The sequence below is a fragment of the Excalfactoria chinensis genome, chromosome 15 (assembly GCF_039878825.1).
Source record: "Excalfactoria chinensis isolate bCotChi1 chromosome 15, bCotChi1.hap2, whole genome shotgun sequence".
Classification (NCBI taxonomy): domain Eukaryota; kingdom Metazoa; phylum Chordata; class Aves; order Galliformes; family Phasianidae; genus Excalfactoria; species Excalfactoria chinensis.
The window spans coordinates 1,473,577-1,501,112 of NC_092839.1; the positions used below are offsets into that span (position 1 = coordinate 1,473,577).

General features: G+C 39.6%; 1 protein-coding gene across 3 annotated transcripts in view; it reads right to left on the minus strand.

The window, feature by feature from the left end:
• The window catches only part of ITCH (itchy E3 ubiquitin protein ligase), a 64,090-nt gene that overhangs the window by 13,787 nt on the left and 22,767 nt on the right, over positions 1 to 27,536 (minus strand). For all 3 annotated transcript variants that reach the window (XM_072350233.1, XM_072350234.1, XM_072350236.1), the window contains exons 2-15: positions 21,810 to 21,900; positions 19,173 to 19,311; positions 17,427 to 17,551; positions 16,291 to 16,428; positions 14,205 to 14,247; positions 11,067 to 11,236; positions 9,486 to 9,720; positions 8,183 to 8,278; positions 6,670 to 6,844; positions 5,594 to 5,660; positions 3,673 to 3,757; positions 1,969 to 2,097; positions 1,303 to 1,375; positions 292 to 363 (exon numbers count right to left, since the gene is read on the minus strand). In XM_072350233.1, the coding sequence (XP_072206334.1) occupies positions 292 to 363; positions 1,303 to 1,375; positions 1,969 to 2,097; positions 3,673 to 3,757; positions 5,594 to 5,660; positions 6,670 to 6,844; positions 8,183 to 8,278; positions 9,486 to 9,720; positions 11,067 to 11,236; positions 14,205 to 14,247; positions 16,291 to 16,428; positions 17,427 to 17,551; positions 19,173 to 19,311; positions 21,810 to 21,879 (1,617 nt within the window). In that variant the 5' untranslated portion in view covers positions 21,880 to 21,900. The remainder of the gene's footprint in view (positions 1 to 291; positions 364 to 1,302; positions 1,376 to 1,968; positions 2,098 to 3,672; positions 3,758 to 5,593; positions 5,661 to 6,669; positions 6,845 to 8,182; positions 8,279 to 9,485; positions 9,721 to 11,066; positions 11,237 to 14,204; positions 14,248 to 16,290; positions 16,429 to 17,426; positions 17,552 to 19,172; positions 19,312 to 21,809; positions 21,901 to 27,536) is intronic.

The window sequence follows — 27,536 nt, forward strand, 5'->3', positions numbered from 1 at the left end:
TCAACAGATTTTAAAGAACTTGGTGGAAAATAATAATAACAAATAAATAAAGATATATTTATAAAATCACTGTGTCCATGAAACAATCACATGAATCACTTGGAGACAGTATTTCACGTTTTGCATGATCTTTAGATAGGATACAGCCATGCTTATTATAACTGCTAGTTTTTGTTAGTATCTATTAAAATAAGATTATTAAGCTGTCAAGGCATTAAGAATGGCACACAGATATCAGATTTCTTTAATTCAACTTCTCATGCCCACTGCTAATATGTTTTAGTCCAATACCTGTTGAAATGAGTCTTCAAATAACGTTTTTCTGCTCACTGTGATCTTTATGTGTTGTGGCATTGCCAGTTGCTGAAATGACATTTTTCAGAGGTGAGACACACAATGACTTCATGTTTCTAACACTGTAACACTGTAGTTTAATATATACATCATTCTAAGAGGCAAAAGCAGATTTCACTAATCCATATAAAGCAGTCAGCAATCAAGACAGCAATCAAGACACTTTCATTTTTATTTACTCCAAGAACAATTGCTTTCACAAGTGAGATCTACAGTGCGGTATACAGGCCCTCTGATCCTGCTTTGAACAGCTTCAAAGCGTACTCTTCTAGTACATGGGAAGACATTCAGATCAAACACACTGTAAATCAGCAAGGTATTCCAGCACAACATTTAATACAAAAACTATTTTGAGGTTATTCTGTGCAAAGTGAAAAATTAGGCTCCATTCTGCTTTTTCAAACTATAATTCACTGACTTTTGGAAACTGGAACACTTTAAACTACAAATTTTTCCAAGGTACCAAGTTACAAAATCCTTTGGTATTTGCAGAATTCAAAGGACCAAGACTAACATTGTAATTTGCTACTACGTAAGGTCGTGCCAATCCATAATAAGACAGACACGTTCTATCTCAAATGTCTTGCACCTTCTATCAGAAGCATCTCTGCAGAAACTACATCGTGCATTAACTGTATTTTAGAATACTGTGCTTCCACACATTCACTTATTAACAGCATAAGGAAAACTGCATTCTTAAATTGAGCAGCTTGTAAAATAAGCTGTAAATTAGTGTGGGTTTTCTTTACCCAGTTTTAAAGCTGCCCTCAGTTGCATCAGTTTATACAGGCCTGGTGTTTACTCTCCCCTTTTTAAACTCATTTGAAGTAGGTTGATTAATTTCATTTGATTGATTTTATTTGTAGAGCACTGAATAAGTGGTTCATTTACAGCAAGTAAGCAGAGCACAAAACAGCAACCAAATGTTCCCAATAAAGAAATCCGTACCTGACACCAGAACCGGAAATAATGGACCTTTGCCTTGAAGTCCCGTACATAAGCTATGTGAGGTCCGTTGTCTCTGGAACCAAAGAGAGAAAAAAGAATTTCAAAAGTGGTTTTGTGATTTAAGGAAAAGTCTGCTCATTTATTGTCTGTGGGGCTACATGGTTCAGTTGGCTTTCTGGCTGGATATTCTTTTCATTTGATAACTTTTTGTTCGCTTTTAAACTAAAAAAAATCTCCTTTGTACATTGTAAAGTGTATGTGCAGTATTTTTTCAACAGTATCTACCTATTAATTGTATTTAGAAAAATAGTAAGAATGGGATGTCAGCCATCATTCAGTTACTTGAAGTTCTTAAGTTCTGGTTTTAATTCCACTGAATCTCCTGAAATGTAAAGAAAGAGTACTTATAAGAAGAAAGACTAATGAATGGAAGAACAGGATCAGGTCATTAGAAATACTAATGAAGCTCATATTATAGTCTACTGGTAAGCAAGGAGAATTCTTATGTGTTCAAAGCATTCATCTTCAGGGAGTGCCATCAGTGGACTAAGGAAACAAAAAGTTTACATGTAAAACTTCCTGCACACAAAACAAACAGAGAAAATAAACTTAACAATGATGGCTGTTGAACTTCACATTTAAAAGCTGTAGTTTAAAAACACTTACAGAGCAGACTTGCCCGTGCGGGGATCTATATATGTAGTGGTTCTTCTATTGTGATCCACAAAATACGGAATGCCATCCACAGTAAATCGCATTTCCCAGCCCTCAGGTAACGGTTTCTCATTTAATTGACTGTGAGTACAAGAAAATACATGGTAACTTAATACAACTTAATACAATCAAGGCAACCAATCAATGACTTGAGACAGTAAAAACTCTAGTGGATCTAGAAGTGCAGACTGTGAAACTTTCCATTCAACACTTATCCTGCCTTTTTCTCTCCAATGTTCAAGTCAGCTCTCAGAACACAGTGATTGTTTAAATGAATTTTTAACTCCTTCAGTTGCATAGAAATATAACAGCAAATAGAATCTGTCATTTATTACAGTTTTATTCTGAAACTGACACTGCCTTGTAAGTAGCTTTAGCTACCTCACATATAATTGCAGCAGCCAAAAGCTTAAAGTGTTTCAGAATGACAAAAATAAGAGACCATAAAGAAAATACAAACAGTGACCTTTTTTGACAACTTCCACCTCAACTTTGATATCAGTGTAAGTGTATCTTGAAATACATGGAACACTTGAGTAGTATCACTCCACTGAAGTGTTTCCTTCCCTCACAGAAAGACACTGTAGGGCCACGTTTCCAGCTATAAGTTTGGGTGGTTATTAGAAATAATAGTGTTTTCCATTCAGTCAGCTGCTGCAGATGTGCCTGACATGCAAAGGTCGTCATCTCTGGCTGCGGCTCTTAGCCCCTCCACTTTTCTTCCTCCTCTGTAGGGGACAGGTGGAACTGTTTCACTTCATGGAAATTTAATCCCAGATTTTTTGAGTGAGATGAAAACATCCTTCACTCTTCACTTACTACCTCCGAGAGACAAAGTAAGCCATTAAATGTGGGGCAGTGCCTCAAGTTCTCTCTCTCTCTTTTTTTTTTTTTTCTTTTTTCTTTTTTTTTTTCCAAATTTAATTTTATTTTAAAATGATAAAGTGGAAGTGCTGCAGTTCCTGGAGTTTGTGTTTTCCATCTCTATCTCTTTGCTATCATCTGTTTGGTAAATAATCAAATTTTGTCTCAGAATCTTCTACATCATGGGATGCATGAAATCCTTCTCTCTGCCCTGCAGCAATACAAATACATATACAGTATATGAAAATAGTGGAACTGTTCTGGGGAATTAACTCACTGCTGCTGAGCAAGATTTTCCTGCTAACTCTATTATTACTATCCATTACATTATATTATCCATATTACAATCTCCATTTCCGTGGTATCCTTTAATATTAACTGCCTGAGAACTACGTATAGGACATGGGTTGATGGCAAGAGGACAGGGGGAATGGTTTTGAACTGGGACAGGGCAGATTTGGGTTTGATACTGTGAGGAGGTTTTTCACTCAGATGGTGGTGACACACTGGAGTGGGTTGCCCAAGGAGGCTGTGGATGCCTCATCCTCGAAGGCATTCAAGGCCAGGCTGGATCTGGCTTTGGACAGCCTGGTCTGGTGGTTGGTGACCCTGCACACAACATGGGGGTTGAAACAAGATGATCTTTAAGATCCTTTTCAACCCAGGCCATTCTATGATTCTGTGACAGACTATGCTTGAGCTGTAAGCAGTATCACCCAGCCCAGCTCCCATTCTCACTTCTTTGTTACATTTTCATTTCAGATTTACAAGAAGCCGCAATTGATTTCTTACCCCTGACTCCTGGGATCTTCCCACTGTGTGATACGTGTGTTGTGATTGACAAAATACACTCTGCCATTGCTGTCAGTTCTCTTTTCTAAAAATATACAAAAAGGAAACAAATTTCAATACCTAGGTTACCATATTGTTGAAATAATTAAATGCAACAAATAAATCCAACTACCAGAGCCTGCCATAGCCTTACCTATGTTCGCGTTTCTCCGTACCTCCTTTGACACAACACCTTTTCACTTTCATTGACATTACTCCTTCCTAGTCTATTCACAAACAGCAGTTTATCTGAATAATAGCAATGGCTAATAATCATATGGAGCTGCACCATCACCCATCAGGGAAAAGCCGCACTTAAAGTGTTCATGCATCATTTCTTAGCATCTCAATTATTGCCCTGAAAAGATCAGCTGTCTACAACTGCACAGCTTACAGCAGTGAGAGTCTAGACATCATAATAACAATATAAACATTAGTGGGAAGGAAACAGTTAATCACAAGAGATTCACCTACATTAGATACATTGTCCTACTGCTTGCACTTCTTGAAAAGCTTTTTTAGGTATTTTTCCAAGCTAAAAATGTAGAAGGATTAAAACACAGATAAGATGACTTTCCATGTTAAGATCCTTTACTATGTCATTTTTTTAGCAGTAGGAAAAAATAACTGAAAGAAAGCAAAAACATGGGCTGTTTTCTCCACAGGAAATCCCAGCTGCTTTGATTTTTGCTACATGCCTCACAAACCATATAGACAACGAAGACAAAAGAGGTTGCAGAGGTACATATAAGAATCAAGAAAATACAAAGGTGTGCAAACAGCAAGATAACAACAGCAACATGAAGTACTCATGTAATAGACAGGAAATAAAAGTGAATATGGTTTCCAAGATTTTCATTCAGATAAATATATGTCCATGATTGAAAAACGTTTACGACAAATGCCAGGATTTGGTCTTCTGGACCATTCTGCATTTCTTTACACCATTTTTATTTAAGGAGTTACGAGACGTGCAGAACGCAGAAGACAAATTACAAAAAAAAGGCCAAAGTTTGACTATTGCAGGTAAAAAGCTTCAATTTACAAGGGAAGTCTGGAAGCAAACACTTGTCTACAGGAGCTACACCGGCAGCAGAATTCATTTCAACATGAAAATTCAGCTTCACAGCTTTCCCAGGAACATCAGCCTAAAAAACATGCTTTTACATATTGTGTATGTAGTGCAATAAAATACAAGCGAGGGCACAACAAGTTTATGGCATGATGTTGTGTCTACATGAGATGAAAAATCTGAATAGTTATGTTTGATTAAAACAAAAACCCAACTCGAACTCTGACAGGCAGTCACCTGCTTTACAACCCTGAGAATGCTGCCTTTGTATCATGAAACCTGAATTCTCACATCTGCCTCACAGTCACAGCAGGAATTCAGCTTTACATTTTGGTACACACATGCACAAAGAATTGCATTAATTGTAAATTGTTAAACCTGTGAAGTACAAAATCAAACAAACGTATTCCAGGGAGAGGGACAAGTCAAGGGATGATTATTAGTTGTCATTACAAAAACTTTTCAGAGCAATAAACATCCAGGGCAGAGGGAGAGGGGGTAAACCCTGCCTAATGAGAGTGGTGAAAAATAGGATGACAGTGTGAGAGAAGTGATTATGACCTGATAATTACTGAGAAAAAACAGAATACTTTGTAGTTTCTAATGTACTTCAGAACTGCTCATCCTTGTTAGGTCTTGATATTTGAACAGAATGCTTGGCTGGATTTAACTGTGAAAGAAAAAATAATCTAGATTTTCAGTTAAACAAAAGTAGCCTAGAAGAGCTGATAAAATAACTTGGAAGAAATCTTTAATGCTTTAATGTCTAATTACATTGCATTACAAAACACTATTTCTAATCAGTCTTACCCCATCCAGGTGGCAATGGGCCAAGCGGATCAAATTCTTTGTTCTGAGTGGAAGAAAAGTCCTGGTTCTGCAAGTCACACAAACAAATGGTGCATTAATAATGGCCAGCTATCATCCATTTGCTTTCCAGATGTTCTAACACAGCCATCATAAATTATTGAAGTATATATGCATTTTTGTTGGTATTACATATAACCAAAGATGCCAACATTTTTTTTTCCCTAAAAAAAAAATGTGGAAACTGCATGCAAAGACAGTACATAGTTCATTACAAATTGGTCCTTTCTTTGGCCTCACTTATTTCCTGGTACTAAGCTCTTCTGTTAGCTAATTTTACAGCCCTTGGCATGCTTAATGAACTGCAGAGCCAAGAAAATAATTATCCTTTGTGAAGTGCCCCTGCCTACACAGAGGGAAATTAGTACGGTGGTACCCAAAACAAGCAGAAAGCAGGCTGCTTCATTCCTCCATACAGAACTCTTTTCCCTACTGCCTCAGAACCCATTCTGTTCTTGACAAGCCAGTAGCATTTCAGTTATCTGTAGTCTACTTCAGAGGCATTACACCTACTATTATAGGCACAGGCATTATTCCTACTATTCAGAGGCAAACAATGTATCTACAATTCTGGAAGGTTTATCTTCAATTCCTCTGCCCTCATTACATTCATTCCATTTTACCCAGTATAGAAACATAGCTTCTGAGCCTGCCTTCCTTCCCAGTCTTTGGCTAAGCCATTGCAAGACACAATATAAATAAAACAGCACTACTTTTATCAACATTATACATAAATGTTACCAAAGAACATAATATATATTTAACTGACAAATAAAAACCATCACACTGTCTGCAGCCATTGCAAGGACATGGACCAACGTTACCAATTACTACTTCATACCATACTACAAACTCAAAGATGCTATACACATAAAAAATAAATTGTAATGAAGTCTGGAACTGTAAGGCTCAAAACAATTATATAAACCTAGTTTCAATCTGCATAAGAGAGAATAATGGCTTCAGAACTGGGAAAAGATGCTTCTCTTAGCTTTTACAGTCAGCACTGCATTTCTTACCCCATATATAAACCTCTGATTAAACTGCTGCATAGCTCCTTGAAGCTGACTGCGCTGAAGCTGCCACTGCTCATAATTCCGGACAGACTCTAATGTTGGCCTCTGCCACGTTGTTGTTCTTGTGAAGTGGTCAACGTAGTAAATTCTCCCCATGTTGTCAACTCGTCGCTCCCAGCTTGAAAAAAAATAAAAATAAAATTAGATGTGTGAGTTCTTAAGAGCAGACAATTGTAACGGTTCAGAAGGAACGCTTACAGGCAGACAGCCATTACATTTGGTAGCAGATTTAAGGCATGGGGTCATTTTGATGTGTTTTTCATCTTTCACTCTCCACTAGTACGATGTAAAGAGCTAAAATCAAATGTAATCCCCTCTATGTCCTTCCCAAGTCAGATTCATCTCGATTCCTGTACTTCCAGTTTAAGCACTGAAAGTTTGAAACCTACCTTTCAAGTGCTACACAAAACACTGTCAATACAGTACTGGTTAATACTGCATTTACCCCAGCCAATCTGTAAGACAATAATTCTCCTAAAAAGACAACAAAAACTCAGATGGTTGAGTGGTACAATACAAGATTTCTGAACGTTCTTTTCAATGAGTTTAGTCTGTTTGGACAGAAATTCTTGTTTGCTGGGGAGGGGGGAATTTTTTTTCTCCCCTCAATATTTCAGTCCCCAAACATCAACACTATTTAGAAAATTTCATAGGGTTGGCAGAGACCTTAAAGATCATCTGGTTCTAATCCCCAAATGTGAATAAAACCACCATGGAGCTGAGTAAGTTTTAATAATACAGTAGGAAATCTTCCCAGATTATTATTTTTTTTAAATATTGAATACAACAGTTAGGTTTCCTTTACACTATGCCAGCTTGATTTGTTCTTTAAAATCTAATTCTCTTTACTGTCCCGTGTGCTTTTACTTTGTTAATTCTCTAACGCATGAATCACTTCAGCGTGAATGAATTGCAACAGAAGAGTTGTGTTTTCCTTCAGTATAGAAGAAAAAAAAGAATAACAAATGAAAACACCACCTCCACAAAGTGTAACATCCCTGGTTGTTCTAACAGCTGGAAATGCCTACAAACTAAAGATTCTTTATAAGAGTATAGTAATTTAACAGCTGGGAATCCTAAGACAAGATCAAAGACTGTAAACAATAGCCTCACAATAACCAATAGCATTCGTGCTCAGGCTAATAGTTGTACTAATCACAAAAAAACCCTTCTGTGGTTTTGATTATCTTTTATAGTCAAGGGTGCCTACTGATTTCACCCATATATAGCACACAGCCACTTGCATACTCTTTTGACAAGAAATCTCAATTTAATTATCTCCGACATTCAATTCTTTTCCATACTGTAGAACTCTTCGGGAATCAACTGGATAAACTGTTTGCACTTGTTCATGTTGCAATTTACAAATGTGTTCTCCAGCTGTAGTAAACTGATAGTTTTAGATACACCCAGTCCAGGCACATCCAAGGCAATCAGATGCCTTTACACAGCTTACCTTGGAGGAAGAGGCTCTGGCCGATCCCACGTTGTTCTTTTTTCAACATGATCTACATAATATACACGACCGTGCTGGTCTACTCTTTGCTCCCAACTGAAAATAAAATGACACTTTTATCTATCTCAAGGTGGAATTACTCCAGCCACTCATCAGCATGAAGGGTACACTAAAAGATGAGAAACGTTTCTTCCCATAAAATGCTTATCTTAATAAAACATTTGAAGCGTTTAAAACAACAACTTTTAAAAAAATTTCTGTATAACCACCTTTAGGTTCTGATAAACTAAGGCTAAAATTCATGCATGAGCATGCTGTCCCAGCAAGCAATGTTTTGTATTCAATATCAAATGGATCAGTAATGTGTTGAGAAGAATCATCTGTGGAGAATAATCCCCTATTAGAATAATACTCATTTAATTTAAATCTCCCAATTATGCAAATGTTGCACACATCACATATAAGCAGATCATCATAAAGGGAAACTGAAGTTGTATTTTCTGAATATGCAGCATTTGGGATGCTGACTTACTCCTGTGTATCTATCAAACATAACATGGAGGAAAATGCACAGTAATTTGCCACCTCTAATGAAATAAAAATGGTAAAGCAACAACTGACATCTTCAAAACTGCTTTCACAGTTATCCTGTAAGTGTGGTAATCCAACCTACCTATTGCTTTAACTGCAGGCAAATTAAAGCAGGTAATAGTTCACCTATTATACCACTCACATTAGGAAACTTTTGCTTTTGCTTACTCAGAGTACAGAAACATTTCTATTTTTTAAAGAAAAAGTTAAGAACCTAAATCATGTCTTTGAAGCAAGAGACCAATCATGTAACAAATTCCACATGGGTGGAATTCCAGATGATGCCCACACTGCTCTCAGGAGGTGCAATGTATAAACTCCAAAATTTAAAGACATTTAACAGATTATGTCCTGCAACAATAACTTTCCTTCTACTTACTTATACCAGTTTCTTACTACTTGACTTCATTCTAATTTGAAGACAGCAAGTTGTCTCACTACTTCAAACCTCTGTTTCACTGACTTAGCACTTTACAAAGAGCATCTAAACTACTCAAATTTAATTCCTTTCTTGACTAAACTATACATATACATATATATGTATACACATATACACCCACTGGAAGGTCCTCTAGGTCAAACAGTTTAGAAAACCTTCATTTTAAAAGCTTCTTGGAATTTTTGTTATGCTGGAAAAGACAGATGTTATTTGTATTTTGGTAGGCTTAAAATTAGAAAATAGAAAAAGCAGAAAAATGCATTAAACTCATACCCAGGTGGAAGAGGACCTTGACTGACTGTAGTTAGTGCCTGAGTTGGAGGATTTACTGGCTGGACTTGTCTTGATACTGGAGGTGTGGTGAGTGCAGCCGTTGCAGGAGCTGTTGTTGCTGCTGTTGCCCCCTCAGGGCTCGGTTCTGAAGATGTATTTGCTGTTGCACCTGCCAGTGAACCTGCACTGGCCCCATCATTCTCTGTGGACGTGGATGGAGAACCATTTACACTTCCTATGGCAGATTAGAAAAAATAAATCATTAACTGGTATTTCTCTCATTATTGGTAACCTATTGCAGAATTTATAAGTCACAGAAGTAAGCATGCAAAAGGTGGTAGTTGGAAATGCACACACAGCTACATTTTCTACTTCACAGAAAAACTAATTAAAAAAAAAAGGCAACTTAGTTCACAGAATCACACACAGAATCACAGAATGATCCGGGTTGGAAGGGACCTCAAGGATCATGAAGTTCCAACCCCCCTGCCTGGCAGGGCCACTGAACTTCCCAATTACTAGATCAGGTTGCCCAGGGCCACATCCAACCTGGCCTTGAACACCTCCAAGGACGGGGCACCCAGAACCTCCCTGGGCAGCCTGTTCCAGGACCTTACCACTGCTTTAATCCAAGAACTTCTATCAGCTGCACAGCTTTCATATTACAAAGTAATGTTATTTACCAAAGCAACTTGTCTGCATTCTGTAAACACCAGATGACTATAAAGAAAAAGCCATTTGCTTGCATTGATGGACTACCCATTTATTATTGCAATAATTTAAGAGATATTATGCATATCATTTTCAAGAAGAGATTTGACACAATGTGGGAAAATGAAGGGTGTGAAAGGGAGAATACATGCACTCTTTAAGTGCTTCTGGATTTTTTTTCCCCATGCAGGCCATTTGGTAGGCAGTATTAAGAAATATACACCAGTCTTATCACTAAAGTACACTGCCTTTACCTTTTAAAATAATTACTGCAGCCTAGTTTTCCATCCAGCCTCAGTATTTATCAACTGTCACAATGAGATCGCCAAAACAGATGGTAGAGTGTGTGTGTGGAGGAGTTACCCTGAAAACACCTACCGTTGTCTTAAAGTTCTGTAGTTTTAAAATTATAAGATAGACAAAAAAAAACTACTTGTTTTCATGCAGTCAATGTTTGAGGTGCTGCTGTTTCAAAGAATTTAACCAGAACTGTAGAAAGAAATTAACAGTCTTTTAAACCCCACTATTATCTACTTGAGACACATTCTGTAAATCCTTCAGCAGATATGTTCATAGGTCTCATTAAAATTAACTGAATGCAACAGTAGCACTCACTCATGTTCTTTTGGCATCAGCTCCAATATATTTAGCAGTATCACTACAATCATCACTTCTCAGTCATGGAAACAAGAAATTACTCATAAGAGAAACAATGATATTGAATGCAAACTGTTAAAATAGGAATTACCCAAGAATTTACCATGAAAAAACTTGTAGTTAAAAACATGCATCTGTAATCTTTGTGTTCATCTTAAGACTGTACAGCTCATCAGTAGCTTTGAAATGGATGTCTGGCCCTAGAATACGCACCAGCTACAGATGCGGGTCTGCGGGGTGTGGGTGGAGGTGGTCTAGAAGGCCTGGGAGGTCGAGAAGGTTTGCAGCTTCCATTTGTGAGCAGTGGAGAATCACTGCCATTAACAGTTTTGTTTTCATTTGGAGCAGCATCTTCAGAGCTTTCAAGGCCATTGGAGTTAGTCCTTTGTAGGGGGAGACAAAAAGGAGAACTATACTAAGAGTGTATGGATGACAAGTTTTAAAAAAGAAACAAGAACGTAATAACTATGGCCAGATAAGATTTTTACATTCATGATAATTATAAAAAACTACATGTTTGTATGAACACTGAGAATTTACCCCCTGAGGTGTACAAAACCTCAGCTGATGAAAAGGTAGTGAAACAGATGTACACACATCTGCTGCTGAAATCTCCTTTTTCATTCCCCAACTCAATGTACCTGCCTTCAGGCCCTCTGCATTTTGCTGCTGAGCTATTTCCTCCCATGAATGCCACTAGTCTCTAATGAGATAGGAATCTGATTAAGACTGGAGAACAGCCTGTATGCATTGCCTCACACGGTAAGCATATGTTCAGAACAAACAGAATGCTTGAAAATTGTAGACAAATTAACTACACACACAGATTTTCCCACTAAGCTCAGTCCTGAATACTGATAGAGAATTTAGGCCTAAGCATTAGCATTTTGACGAGGAGCTACGAATTCATAAATGGCATCTCAACTTTTCAAGCACTTAACTTGAAATAGCTGTCTTCATTCATTCTGTACTGTTCGGTTACACCTAGCAATGTATTAATCTGGTACATTCATACCCCACTGAGCAAAGTTAAATGTACCTACATCTTTATGTCTAAAGAGTTTTGTTAATCTAGTGGATTGGCAGGGCAAATACAGAGGTCAAAAGTAACAAATACACAGGTTTAATTTCAGACCAATGCCTTTAAAATTACTTCTTATAAATGCACAATAGGTAGTAGGTAAAACCAGTTAAACCACAAGGCATAAGGGATCAAGTAGAATCACATATATCTGACCTCAATATCAATGTCAAATGCACCTTTGCTCTATACTGGGTGTGGTACACACAGAATCATAGTATCACTCAGGTTGGAAAAGACCTTGAAGACCATCAAGTCCAACCACAGTCTAACCACAGTACCCTAACTCTAACAACCCTCTGCTAAATCATATCTCTGAGCACCACATCCAAACGACTCTTAAACACATCCAGGGATGGTCAATCAACCACCTCCCTGGGGAGCCCATTCCAGTGTTTAACTACCCTTTCTGTATAGAAGTGTTTCCAAGACAATCCATACCATGCTACAACCACCCTAAAGTAAATGACTACGACACAATGTACAAATCATTAGGTATGTGAAGTTTGCAAGAACTACAGCCTAGCTTTCCCCTGGTCCCAGGAAGTGCACTGCTTCTGTCAGAACTTTACAGTCAAAAGTATATACTTTTATCTTTTGTGTACTTAGATCAGGTATTTTAAGACAATGGTGCATATGAAATGTAATTATACAGACAGCAGTAAGTGCTGCTAGACATGCTCCTAATCACTTACATGATCCTTAAAATAAATACTTCAGGAACACCAAAAGCCCTATTAGATGGTAATAAAACCACACAAACTCTTATTACTATTATTATACTCTTACACATACAGGCATTCCATACCCAAGCAGGGAAGCATGTTTCTGAGCTAAAAAAAGGAAACAGCACTGTATAAAACTTCTATGGGAAAACTCTAGACTACTCAGCTAAGTGAGGTTTCCTGCCTTCTTACAGATGAACGTAGATACTCCATATCTCATCTCAGAGTGCTGCACATTGTACAAACACTTAAAATACTCATAGTACTGGAAACTAATTAACGTGGCTTGGTGCTCGCTGCAGGTTAAATATGGTCACTTTTATCCCACTAAATTGTATGGGACATAATCCCAAATTGATCTTAAAACACTGTAACTGTTATCTTTTGGTATCTTCTCAACAAAGCAAAATATAGTTCTGATACCTCCATGCTGTGAAACAGAAGCGTAAAAACATGTGGTGTTTATGTATCAGTAGGGCTTCTTTAAAGATTCTATTTATTTTTATGCGATCTGTTTTATCACTGGGAAATTTACTCTTAAATCATTTTATTTTGGGATTTTTATCCTTGTCTTGAGAATGGAATCTGCAGTCAGCACACATTTGAAGGAGAAATACTCAGTACTTAGGAATGAGACAACTCCTTTAACTCTGAGCTGCAGACTGCTAGTTTTCATTGAGAAAAATAACATCTAATGCTGCTATGCTCCCTGAAATAGTTTCCTCACAGTGGGGACAGTCGAGAGATTCAACCACATGTCCTCAAAACAGAACAGAATTTGCCTGTGATAGTGAAAATCTGCACTGAGCTCAAGATTTTTCACAAGACCTACAAATCCGAGATAATGTATGAGAAGAGGCTCACAGTTTTTGAACTAGGAATGTATATCTATGTATGAGAGCCAATACAACATCAGGCTTATTTCAGTCCTCTTTAAGGCAGAAATATACAAAGTGAGGTGCTGTGGCAGCTAAAACATTACTGGTCTAATCAATGTTAGCACTCAACACAAAGTGCTGTTCTCACAACAGAGACAGTAGGATATATATGCACCTCACAACAACACACTTAATTGCTCAGTGAAGATTAATTGAACCTAAATCTTTCAATGCACCCTGTTATAAAACACACCAACTATTTGTGCTGATGGACTCAGCCACACCAAGGCACCTGTTCTGATGGCAAAGAACGACAGGCCATGCAGTTGTACAGTGTTTTAAATGAAGCAGATAAAGAAAGAAAAATCTGCAAAGAGTTACTGAAGTTACTGAATTCAAAGCCAATGCTCTCACCATACATTGAGCTTGTATAGTACAGTTCTGCTTAATTTTGGAAAAAGGTTCCTATTGCTAGCTATTTTAAACAAAGTTTTAATTAACGTGTTTTTAAAGACAATTAAATATTTGAATGTACAGTAGTATAATTTTTCTTTAAGGATATGCTCAGATCAGAACAAATTATTCAGTCATCATGTTTGTAAACCATACAGTTCCTCACTCAGACACGTAAATGTTAAGTACATAACACAAGGGAAAAAAGTCTTACCGAGTGTCATTTCTTGCTTTGGAGCTATCATTCTGTGTAGGACCTTAAATACCAGAAATAAGAGGACAGCAGCAGTATGAGCAACATTTGGAATCACTTCCAAGCACAAAAAACATAAGTCTTTAAAGCCCAGATTTCACTCAGACGCAGAAGCTGTACACTTATATGCTGCTGATCTATTTTAAGGCTGTACACATTTCACACCTATGTATGTGTATGCACTTTCTTAAAGTACTGCTGCCACGAAGTGCAAAAGCAGTAACATTTTCACCTTATGGAAGATATAACCATACCTTATCCAACTGCATGAATATTGCCAAAGGCACACAGTTCTGTCTCTGTTTGCAGTATCAAGCACTTATCTCCATTTTTAAGTGGAGCTCACTTTTCATATTCTTGACCCTGCTCTGAGGGCAGGCAGAGCAGGTAGGACAACAAATTCCTCTGAAATCCTCTCTCTGGCTGGCTAGCAAATAGCTGCAGGGGTTTGCTTCTGTACTGGTCTCTGACCTGGACCATTCCCTTTCTCTATACACAGTGTAGCATAAAGGCATTGGAGCAGGTCCAAGTTTGGCTGCTCTCCAAAAAGAATTATAACAGTTCAGTTTAGATTTGCAGACGTTTTTCAACTGCTTATTCAGCTACCTTGCAAATATTTGCCTTTTGCGCCAGCACTTGCAGTACTTGAATATGCAACACTGAAACGCTCACTCATGTTGATAGCACAAATACTTCATTCCACCGAATTAAACAAATGCCATTAACAAGGAAATCAATTATCAGCTCTGATGGGAACTAACTACAGATGTAAAATTTGGATGTAAACTCTTACCATGACGTGCTGTTCAAGGAAGTTATTTCAATTCCAGAAACAGAAACTTAACTTGAAAGGCCAGACAGGCAACAACGCACCACCAGTCAGTGCCCTTAGACTGCAGAACATGTTACACTGAATCTTTTCAAGATTTTTCTCAACTGCTTCAGACACCTTATCTGTCATCTTGGAACCCTCTGCTGAGCTGCTTTCTAACACCTGACAGCACAAAACTGTACTCAGTCTGAGAATTACTATTCTTTCTGGCATGACTTTTCCTACTTACTAATACAATTTTTTCTGTAGGTTAATTTAAAGAAATGACTTCCACTTGTGATTTTACTTCTTCCATGTACTGAACCTGAGGGAAATTTGTTACTTTCACCAAGTGCTCCTACCAAAATACCTCAGTCCTGCTCCACAAGCCTCACAGTATTTGGACTTTCTTTAGAAAAAGAAAACAAGATCAGACTCCATCAGACCACAATCTTTTTAACACATATTTGGATGGAATCAGAAACTGACTTCATTTAGTCCTTCAAAAAACAAAAACACTTTTCTGGCACAAGCCAACTAACAATCCAGCTGCTTTCTGCCACAGATAGCCTGTTTGATCCTGGAGAAATTGCCTCCCATCTAGTTCTAGTCTGCACACTGCGTCACCCTCAGAAATGCACCTTTGTGTCAACCAAAGGAAATGAACTGCCTTGCTTTTATTTTAATGTAATTACACATTTTACACTTATTCAAGACTTTCAGTTAAAAATTAATTGGCATCTTCAGTCTCAGATAACAAGGATAAACAGAAAAAAGAGTGGATCTCCCTCTCCAGCAAAATCTATGCAAGCATTTCATTTAGATATTTAACAAAAATTAAGTATAAAGCTGTTTCCTAGCCAGAATAGACTAAATTTATCCATTTTATATTGCTTTTTTGTTCATAGTCTTATTAAAATTGAGAGAAGCTAAAGGCTTTTGTTAGATAAGGCACAATGGTAGCTTGTAAATGCTAGACGCAGTAAGCAAAGTTCAGAAAACTAAGGTGCTGGTCTTATTTACTTTACAGTAATGCTGATAATCTTTGCTGATTATGACTCCACCTCAAATAAAAGTGCATAAAAGTTCTGGTCTCTACAAACACCAACTCAAATAAACCACTCATTACCATTACTAAAGCACTGTGTTAAAGCATTCAGTTAAAAAAAACAAAACACAGAGTCTTTGTATACCAGATACTATATAGATTGTACATTTAAACTGAGAATCACTTACTTCTTGTACTTGAGGCATCACCATTGGTCAGGAGCTCAGGATCTACCTGCATTCCATCTAGACAGACAGACAAATCTCCTACCACTTCTGCTGGCTCTCTGTCACCAAGAAGGTGCAATGTTACCACTACCTGATCAACTGAAAAAGTACAAGAAAAAAGTCAGGGTTTACCTTACTACAAAATGAAGGAGGCATCGGCAAATGTATCATTTCTACAAAATAGGGAGAACTAGAGCATAAGCTTTCTGCTACCTAAAGAAAGGTGTATCATTATATGAGAAATGCAGTCTCTGGTTCCTGCCCACACTTCTTAAGTAATTAATATATCTGTCCTTGACAGCCTATAGATAGAAAATGTAATTCACCTCATTCTTCATTCAGAACAGCTATTAAGTCTACCTTGAGAGTAAAACATCACATTTATCTAGTGACACGTAGTCTTGCATTCTGAATGTGAAGATTCTGTATCACATCCCTAAGTCAGATGTACTTTTTAGGTACATCACAGTCATTTGTTGAAATGCAATTGTAAACAGGCATGCCTGAATCAATATCCAGGATCGTACAGCATGACACCAGTTGTTACACAGAGGAATGTAGTTGTAATTTTCAGCTACAATCAACAGAACAGTGACACTGTCAGGAGAAAAGTGTATTACATTGCTACCAACGTGCTGCACTTTGAGTGCCAACATCTGGAAGTCAAGAAACAAAGGAAGAATTATGAGAACACATCAGTGCTGTATGGATGTGATGCTCTGCTCAGAAGCTCCACAGGGTGCACATACTGCCTAAAAGCTAACTGGTTCAAAGTCTTATGAAACAGTACAACGTACACCTGTGTAACACTACTTCAAACCATCAACAAAATTCACTCATTCTCTCATCTATCATCAGAAATGCATCAGTTCTAAGGCTATGTAATAGGAACCACTTATCAATTACACTTTCTCTCCTGCACATAAAAGTAAAGTGAAAAACATCAGGCTTCCAATGACACCATGGCACATTGTGTATAAGAAAATAAAGATTATAACGAAAACTTGTGAGGATGCTCAGAAGTACAATCTGTACCAACAAAAGGAACACTTAAGGCTCACGAGAGAGTTACGCACTGCACTCAAACTTGTACTTACGTTTCATACTGTTTGATTTCAAAGTCTCATGAATATCCAGGGCAGCACTTCCCAGGAGGACATCAGACTTTAATGTTTGATGACTCCAGACTCGAAAGGTTAATTTACTTAGAGGGGTGACGATCCTGAAAAGAAGAAATTGAGCACTAATGTAAAGGCAATAGTTTTTGGGTGAACTGAGCAATGTACATCAACTGTAAAAATTATTTAAAAAGCAGGGTACAAATTGTGGCAGTATGAAAAGCCTCCTTTGGCTGATAAGGTCATAGAACCACAATGCTGGAATCTCTGCCCAGCACACAGGCAGTTCCATTTGTTTGCTGGTGGCATAGACCATGAGTGTCAGCTCCTAGAGAAGCCACCAGCAGAGCCACATTCTGAAGCTGACAGCACACAGTGAGACTACCTGTGCTGTGAGGCCCTCCACTCCCAAACTGTCAGCAGTTATGTACTGGGAGAGCCCCTTACTGAAGAAGAAACATATGCCAATGCAATTATCCTTTTTAGAGAGCAGTTAGTTATCGTCTCCCCTCTGAAACAAGTTTAATCAAATCATGCTAATTGCTGTATTTCTAAATGTAGCTAAGCATTTTGCAGGAAGATGACAGCTCAGATGGTGTATGTGAGCAGGAAAACCCTGGAGAATATAGACTTTCTCACAGTGATAAGAAAAGCCAGAAAGCCTAGAGAGACTTTTCTTTTTCCTTCGTAGAAGTGTTCTGACAACAGCAGAAGGAAGAGCATCATGAAACAGCTGATGACATTACAATTAAGAATAAACTCTCAGAACTTGTTCCTTAGAGGTCACCTTTAGAGGTAAAACATTCACACGCCTCTCACGTCCCCTTGAGTTTTCAGAAGTGTTATGACAGAAACAAATTATCTCAGTATGAGCTGCTGACACTGTACAAACATGTTTGTTTTCTCTTTCTTTTCCTTTTTTTTGTGTGCAAGTTCTTTTTAAAAATCACTAAAAAGAACTTCAGAATGACTTTTAATATTGATATTCTTCTTCTGTAAGGAACATTCAAACATTTATGTATTTTTAATTACTTCAACTGTGGGAAATGCATTGCTAATGACTGTTTTCTCAGTAGGTCATCTCACATCTATTGTTTATTAGTAGAGACCTTCATGGCCAAACAATCCCTGCAGGATAAGCACTCCACTTAATATACTGCTTCTGTGTTTGTTTCAACATCAGTGCTTTATATCTCCTATCATCTCACCACACAAACACTACAATAAGCAAACACCAACTCTGTTTCTTCTTGAAAATAATGCTAGTTTTGTACTTTTTAGGTATAAATGCAACAGCAATTTTGTACTTGTGACTGAAGAGGGAAGTGACAAGACACAGACAACTAACAGTGCTACAGCACACTGCAGGACACAAAGCTATGCTTTTCAGCCATGAAAAACTAACCTTACATGTGACAAGCAAAACATGAATGGGACTGTCAGCTTCATCAGATTACCTTCGCTTTCCTAATAATTGCACAATTAAAGCTGAGTTCTTACACATTGATACCTACCCTTGTAAGCACTGTCTTTTCTATGGGACATAATGCAATTGTTTTATTAAATACATATGTCAGACTATATTAGCCCTCAAAAACTGTGCAAATCTCTCTATACTGTGCAACGCAGAATGCTTTGTCTAAAATAACAACACAACTCACTCTTAAATTCACTTTGCATAGCATTAATTTAACTCAAACTAGAAAACAAAACCACCATACATACACTGTAAGATGCTGTTTCCACTTTGGACTATTTGTGTTGTTGCATTTTTCTGTCTTCTTTGACTGTCCATCTACTGAGACTTCCACATAAGGGCTCGGTCCAAACCACTTATTTTTTTCTTTTAGTTTTGCTGAAATAACTGTTAAGAAAGAGAAAAGTTATAATCAATGGAATATTTCAACAACAAATAATATTTTTCAGCTGGCTACTTCAGTATTCAAGTATTAGATCCTTGATGGCCAACAGTAATGCTTCAAGAGAGAAAACACACATGGAAAACAAATGTTTTTGCATTTCAGGCTATTTTGTACAGTGTAACATCTCACACAAAAGTCTAAAATACGTAACAGTACTTCCTCTATAGCATCAGACACTATGACTGATAATTACCAGTTTTAGATCCCCAAAAGCACATCAGTATTGAAAGCAGAGAATACCATCTACAGCCTATCCTAACCTGCTCCCTGTCCCCAGCCAGGATCATTTTATTTATTACACTTTATTAGTTTATTACACTTGATTCTTACAAAGCTTGAAACACAATCCATCTTCTTCACTAAGGAACCCTGAGCAAGTGTCACTGCTGGTGATGAGAAGACATTTAAGGGAAGGATCCTTTCGTTAAGTTTCCTGTATCAAAGCAAACTTACATAAAATCTAACTGAAGGTCAATTTAGAGCTCTAATAACTACTTACTGTCCTAGAGCAAAACTTGGACGAGACTTGCAGTTCCAGAGCTTTTTTCATGCTAGTAAATATATTCTTTATATTAGTATCTGGACAGCAACAGAAACCTGAACCTTTTATTCTTTAAACACTCAACATCAACTACAATACTCCTGTCTTGTCAAACACTGAGTGCGTAGCCTTGGTTAGGTCTGCATGAGTCTACCCAAATATTTATTTAGCTCTTAGATAAGGAGGGCTCTTAGATTCTTTGACAGCACTAAGCTTACAAATCAGTACTTACAACAAATACCTGATCACTTCTAATTGGTCAACAAACCCCTCTCTGTTGCTACAGATGTCAGCCTGGTGTCCTGTGTTTTCATCACTACTTAAGCTGCACTACATGATTAAAAAAAGATGACTAATTCAAGTCCATATGGCTAATCTACCTAGATTCCTTTTATAGTCTATACTCCTTTAGAGATTTAGAGAAGTAGCTTAGTATAAACTGCTCTGAACTGCTCCCAAGGGAAGTGCACTCTCTCCACATGAGCTCTCATTGAAATTAGTTCAGTTAGCTGGCGTTGATCTCCAAGCATTACCTTCCCCTGATGTCCCCAGTACTTGGATACTGCAGCAATCCATGTCTCAACATCACTAGGTGTCTCAAAGACATCAAGATCTGACTTGAGTCAGCACAAATCAGCAGTCCTGTGCCTACTTTAGAGGTTCTTTCTTACCCAGACAACCCGAAAGTTCATGTGAAACCAAATGAGAAGAGCAGAATGGAGAGATAAGGGTGAGACAGATGGGGGCCGCTGTTTACTGAACTTTCTAGGAGAAAGCAAAGCCTGCCTGAGCAAGAGGTTTTGCAGACTGTGGTTGAATGACAAATAAATTAAGAAATGAACATCATAACAGTCTTCATCCTAAAAATGAGACATTTCTTTACTTTCACATGCCTTTAACGGAGCAAACCTCAGACAGGCATCACTAACATAATCCTTAGCTAGGTTTCCCTTGGCTATGGGGAGATGTGCCACCTTTGAAACCTCTTCAGTTCTCATCTCCAATATCAGTCTGTAGAGAAGAGATGTTTTTTTCAAGTTTCAGAGTCCATTGAGAAAAATCGTGTTTGTGTCCTCAAAGTGACAGCTAGGGGCAGCACAGTTTATTCAGTTCCAACCTTCTGTTTTGCCTGAAGTTTTCCCATCCGTTTATGAGAATTCTTTTCATTTGTACAACTTCTGCACACATCCCCACACTGAGAGTGCAAAGTTTGGCCTCAATGCTTCTAAATATACATGAGCATACATCCACAAACCTTCCATTCTCAGGCTTTATCTTTCACACTTGAGTAAAACTTGTTAGTCACAGAGCAGAGAAACCTGCTAAGTTTCAGCAGTTGTTCTGTTGGTATGGCACTACAAAATGGAAAGCATGGCCATGTAAACCCATTCCTATGCAATCTACTGGTCCTCAGTTACAGTAACATTCTCATCATGACTGAAAATATTTAACAAAGAAGTCAAATACAATAAACAGTAGTGCAAATTCACTCAGTTTGAGATGTAAAAAAGATAGTGAAATTGTTAAGACTCGGTTCTGTGCCAGGTGTTACAAATAGAAAGCAGTTTTGTATGACGTTGTTACACCTACCCAGTTCTCTCTTATTGTTCTGTACAACTGAGTTAATGCTACTCTAAATTAACTACTCATTTCTTCATTTCTTACACAAAAAAGTATAATATCAAAACACATTCTGATAAATCTTAAATATTTCTGCCAAGTCATGATTTCGTTACATCATCAGTTTGATTTTGCTACTTCTCATGGGCTCTGTACTACTTAAAGCTTGCTGAAATGCAACATGCTATCACTCTTTAATTATCAGGAGAAAAACAAACAAATGCATTTTTGCCTTATATGTTTTTGATTGGAAAAGGTACATAATTTCAAACAACTTACCAGTGATCTGAAGCTGTGATTTCATATACAACCCACCAGGTAATCCTGACTTGGATCCAGTGCCAGCCATAATATGGGCTGGATCTTGAATCTGCATAAAGAGAGTGTCAACATATTAATCCCCGGAAAATCAAAACTGATTTCACAGAATCACAGAATCACAGAATTATAGGGGTTGGAAGGGACCTCTAGAGATCATCGAGTCCAACCCCCCTGCCAAAGCAGGCTCCCTACACCACGTCGCACAGGTAGGCGTCCAGGCGAGTCTTGAATATCTCCAGAGAAGGAGACTCCACCACCTCCCTGGGCAGCCTGTTCCAGTGCTCCGTCACCCTCACCGTAAAGAAGTTCTTGCGCACATTCGTGCGGAACTTCCTATGCTGGAGTTTCAGCCCATTGCCCCTAGTCCTGTCCCCACGCACTACTGAAAAGAGACCAGCCTCGCCACTATAGCTCCCACACCTCAGGTATTTATAAACCTGGATCAAGTCCCCTCTCAGCCTTCTTTTCTCAAGGCTAAACAGACCCAGTTCCCTAAGTCTCTCCTCGTAGGGGAGATGGTCCAGGCCCTTCACCATCTTTGTGGCCCTCCGCTGGACTCTTTCCAAGAGATCCCTGTCTTTTTTGTACTGGGGAGCCCAGAACTGGACACAGTATTCCAGATGAGGCCTCACCAGGGCAGAGTAGAGGGGGAGGATCACCTCCCTTGACCTGCTGGCTACGCTCTTTTTAATGCACCCCAGAATGCCATTGGCCTTTTTGGCTACAAGGGCACACTGCTGACTCATGGCCAACCTGTCGTCCACCAGGACGCCCAGGTCCCTCTCAGCAGAGCTCCTCTCCAGCAGGTCTTCCCCCAACCTGTACTGGTGTATGCAATTATTTCTACCGAGATGCAAGACTCTACACTTGCTTATGTTAAACCTCATCCGGTTTCTTACTGCCCAGCTCTCCAGTCTGTCCAGGTCTCTCTGAATGGCTGCACAGCCTTCAGGCGTGTCAGCCAATCCTCCCAGCTTCGTGTCATCAGCAAACTTGCTGAGGGTGGCCACTATCCCCTCATCAAGGTCGTTGATGAAGATGTTGAACAAGACTGGACCCAGCACAGACCCCTGGGGGACACCACTAGTCACAGGCCTCCAGCCAGACACCGCACCGCCAACGACAACCCTCTGCACTCTGCCAGTCAGCCAATTCTCGATCCACTTCACCGTCCACTCATCTATCCCATACTTCCTCAGCTTTGTTATAAGGATGTCATGGGGGACCGTATCAAAAGCCTTACTGAAATCAAGGTAGACTACATCTACCGCTCTCCCCCCGTCCACCCAGCTAGTGACATCTTCATAAAAGGCCACCAGGTTGGTCGAGCACGACCTCCCCTTGGTGAACCCATGCTGAGTACTCCTGATAACCTCCTTTTCTCCCAGTTGTCTGGAGATGGCATCCAGCACAAGCTGTTCCATCACCTTCCCTGGGACAGAGGTGAGGCTGACTGGCCTATAATTACCCGGGTCATCCTTCTTGCCCTTTTTGAAGACCGGGGTGACATTGGCCATCCTCCAGTCTTCAGGCACCTCCCCAGTTCTCCAAGACCTTTGAAAAATTACAGAGAGCGGCTTAGCAATAACCTCCGCCAGCTCTCTCAGCACCCGCGGGTGCACCCCATCAGGTCCCATGGATTTATGGACATTAATGTTTCCTAAGCACTCACGGACCACCTCTTCCCTGACTAAAGGGAAATCTCCCATTCCCCAGATTCTCTCATCAACCACCGGGGACTGGGATTCCTGGGGGAGAGCCCTTTCACTAAAGACAGAGGCAAAGAAGGCGTTCAGTATTTCCGCCTTCTCAGCATCCCCCGTTACCAGAACACCCCCCTCACTTAGTATGGGGCCCACATTCTCCCTAGCCTTCCTTTTGCTGTTAATGTACTTAAAAAACCCTTTTTTATTATCCTTTATCTCCTTAGCTAGATTCAGCTCCAGGTGGGCTTTAGCCTTCCTGGTCGCATCTCGGCAGTCCCTGACTACATTCTTATATTGTTCCCAAGTGGCCAGACCCTTTTTCCACATATCGTGTACTTTCTTCTTTCTGCGGAGCTTGCACATGAGTTCCTTACTCATCCACGCAGGTCTCCTGGCACCTTTTCCTGACTTCTTAGTTACAGGGACGCACCGATCCTGAACCTGGAAGAGGAGCCGTTTGAATGCTAGCCAGCTCTCACAGGCCCCCTTGCCTTCTAGCACCCTGGCCCACGGGATGGCCCCAAGTAAGTCCCGGAGGAGATCAAAGTTGGCTCTCCTGAAGTCCAGGGTAGCAATCCTACTTTTTGTTTTGCTTCCTCCGCTCAGGATCTCGAACTCCACCATCTCATGGTCGCTACAACCCAAGTTACCCCCGACTTTTACTTCCTTAACGAGTCCTTCCTTGTTGGTGAGAATAAGGTCCAGCAGCACCCCGCCCCGCGTCGGTACCTCGACCATCTGCATTAGAAAGTTATCTTCAATACACTGCAAGAATTGTCTGGACCGCGCATGCTTGGCCATATTGGTCGTCCAGCAAATATCTGGATAATTGAAATCCCCCAAAAGTACCAACGCCCGGGAGCGTGATGCTACTTCCAGTTGGCTACGGAAGGCCTCATCAACCTCCTCTTCCTGATCAGGAGGCCTGTAGTACACACCCACTACAGTGTCCCCCTTACCAGCCTGGCCCTTGATTCTCACCCACAAGCTCTCGACTGCTACATCACTCTCCCCCAGGTGGAGTTCAATACATTCTAGGTGCTCTCTCACATAAAGAGCAACTCCACCACCCCGCCTTGCTAGCCGATCTTTCCTAAAAAGGACATAGCCCTCCATGACAACATTCCAGTCATGCGAGCTGTCCCACCACGTCTCTGTGATCGCAATGAGATCATAGCCATGCGATTGCACACAAAACTCCAATTCTTCCTGTTTATTCCCCATGCTTCGCGCATTAGTATACAGGCACTTGAGAGAAGGAGCATCTCCCCACCTCTCTCCATGCCTTTGAACCCCTTTGTCAGCACCCAACACGCTCAGCTTTAAGCCTTGAACTGCCGCCTCAGACCCAGCGGCCCTCATTTTGTCCCCTTCCCCCTTCGTACCTAGTTTAAACACCTGTCAATTAGTCCTGACAGTTCATTTCATTTTCTTATCTATTTTTTGAAGTGTAAATACATTATGCTGCCAACAAAACTGCCATGCTCACTCTCCTTCTAGTTTCCTTCCCTTTCCTGAAGTACCAAAATTGGCTCACTAAGGGCTTAGTCTTTACCATATCACGATCTGTAAGCATTCACATCCTGACCTACAAGGTCTTCTGATCTTGTCTCCTCAGTTTGTCCATCAGCTGCGTCTGAACAATGTTTTTATCTTACCAGTGTTTACTATTCTGTCTGAAAATGTTGCCTTTATTGATGTCCTATGTCCTGAGGTAAGAAGTTATTACTGTTTGAAAAGCAAAAAAAAAAGCTATCAAAAAACCCACAAGCACAGAAGAAAGGAATTATTAAATTAAAAAGTAAGTTTAGAGAAACCTGTTTCTCTAAGTCTTTTGTCTCTGTTTGGTCAGACTGAGGATATGGCCTGGGGCTGTAATACCAAAACACTGAAGAGGAAACATTGCCTCTGGAATAGGGTGAGACATCCTTGCCCAGCCTTCCCTCTCAGCACAGTCCTGCTCGCCTGACCCTCCCAGCACCCACTGCAAATGGCACTAAAGCAAACTGGTATTCTGACTATTCTTCGAATGTATGTACTCAAACCTCTACTTGGTTTTCAAGGATGGGGAAAAGGAGATAGGGGCCAATACATGTCATGTAGCTTTGATGTTTACAGACAAATTAAATAGTGTGCTGCTATATTCAGATAGAGATTACTTTGAAGCATCCTGATATCCTTGCTCAAGACTTATTAATGCAATCCCTCTGTGCCACATCCCCTCCCTGTGCCAACTCCTCACTGTCTGCTGTTGTCAAAGCCACTCATGCACCCACGTGTCCACCCGAGCTCCATCTGTTGCCCACTTCTGCTCAGCCTCTGGACCTGTGTCCCTAAGCACTGCAAGCAGCACAGACCAGGGCATTTACTGCATGTAGTACTATTGCCAACAGGGAAAGCAGTGCTAGCTGAAGGTGCTGATGGCTTCATCTGAAGGACAAAACACTACATGCAAGGTGTTCCCAACTGATATCACCACAAGCAGTCTAAACCTTCTCTACATTCGATATAAAACAGCATTTGAGAAGGGAGGCCACATTTGAGGAACACAAGATCCTTTTCTGAAGCTGCGGTGCAAAGCAAAAGTCTAAATACTGTGATTACTACGAACCTGGTACTTCCACAGAGGCACTGCAAGAGTGACCATACAGAAAGTTCTTACTTGCTGCAGCTTGCAGATACAGGTGGTAGCCACACCACCAAAAAGAATACTACCCAACTTGCTCAAATTAGCAGTATTATCAGTGCTCTTCGGTACTTTTAACTACTGGATTGCAGCTGAGAGCCACACAAATCTAAATCTTGCAAGGGTGAACATGTTTTTAAGAGAAGTACATTAGAAACGATCTAAATTTACAAGACTTCAGAGGACACCTCTTAAGCCTTATCCTGCAATGAGTTCTGCCAAGCTAGGTAAGCTCTGTGCTTTAAGAAAGCAGCTGAATGAAGCATCCAGCCCAGCACAGCTGTTCTCTGCAGCCCAAAGGAGGCTGAATTTACAGAACTGCTGTTTTCTGCCTGGAGAAACAGCACAGCACATAATGCAAGCACAATTAATGAAGGTGAGGATTAATTTACATTTAGAACCATGCAGTAAGCACATAGAGCAGAAGCACGCGTTAAAACTTATTTTCATTTCTAAGCATGCAAAATACGCTCATTAAAATTAATGTACTAATATTCAACCGTTCTCGTTGAGAACAAAGGGGAAAAAAATCTATCAGCTTAATCCCATCAGAAATGACCATCCTGCACACACCTGAATCCATCTGAGTTACCACATACATGCACTGGCACTTACACAGCCCAACCTGCAGGTCTTACTGATCAGCTCAAGTCACATTTCAGGAGCCCATTGCCTGCCAGCATGTCTCAGAATAAGAACCCCATCACACAGAGCTTAGTTCTCCCAACTGCCACAAAGTTCCTAGTTACTCTTCAAACAATCAAGCTGAAGAATCGTGTCTATTGTTTACATACCAGCGAGGCACACAATCTAGAATCCATTAGTCAAGAAACTACTGTATGAGCAGCAACTTTTCCATGGAAAACGCACAAACTTTTAACATGAAAACCAGCCTAGGGAGATTTACAACCACAAACTAGAAACTACAATACTGAATAACTATAAAAGTATTTCCATTTTGTTTCCTTACAATAGTGAGGGTGTACTCCTCAAGGTGTACATGTAAGGTGTAGATTATTGGATAGCTTATGCTGCACTGGTCCCAGCTTGTTGATTTTAAACCACCTGACAAACTTCAATTTTAAGCAGCCCAGAATTTTCTGCTGTATTCAAAGAGATGAAAGACAGCTTTCATCATGTTTCTTTTGTGCATGCGCATGCACAATGAATTGGGAATTGTTATTGTTTGAAGAAGGCTTGCAGTGAGCATAGCATTAGATGCATCAGCCAGCAATCACTTCAGAAGTTTTCACTTCCCTTTCAGAAGAACGAACTGGCTGGAATATGGATGGT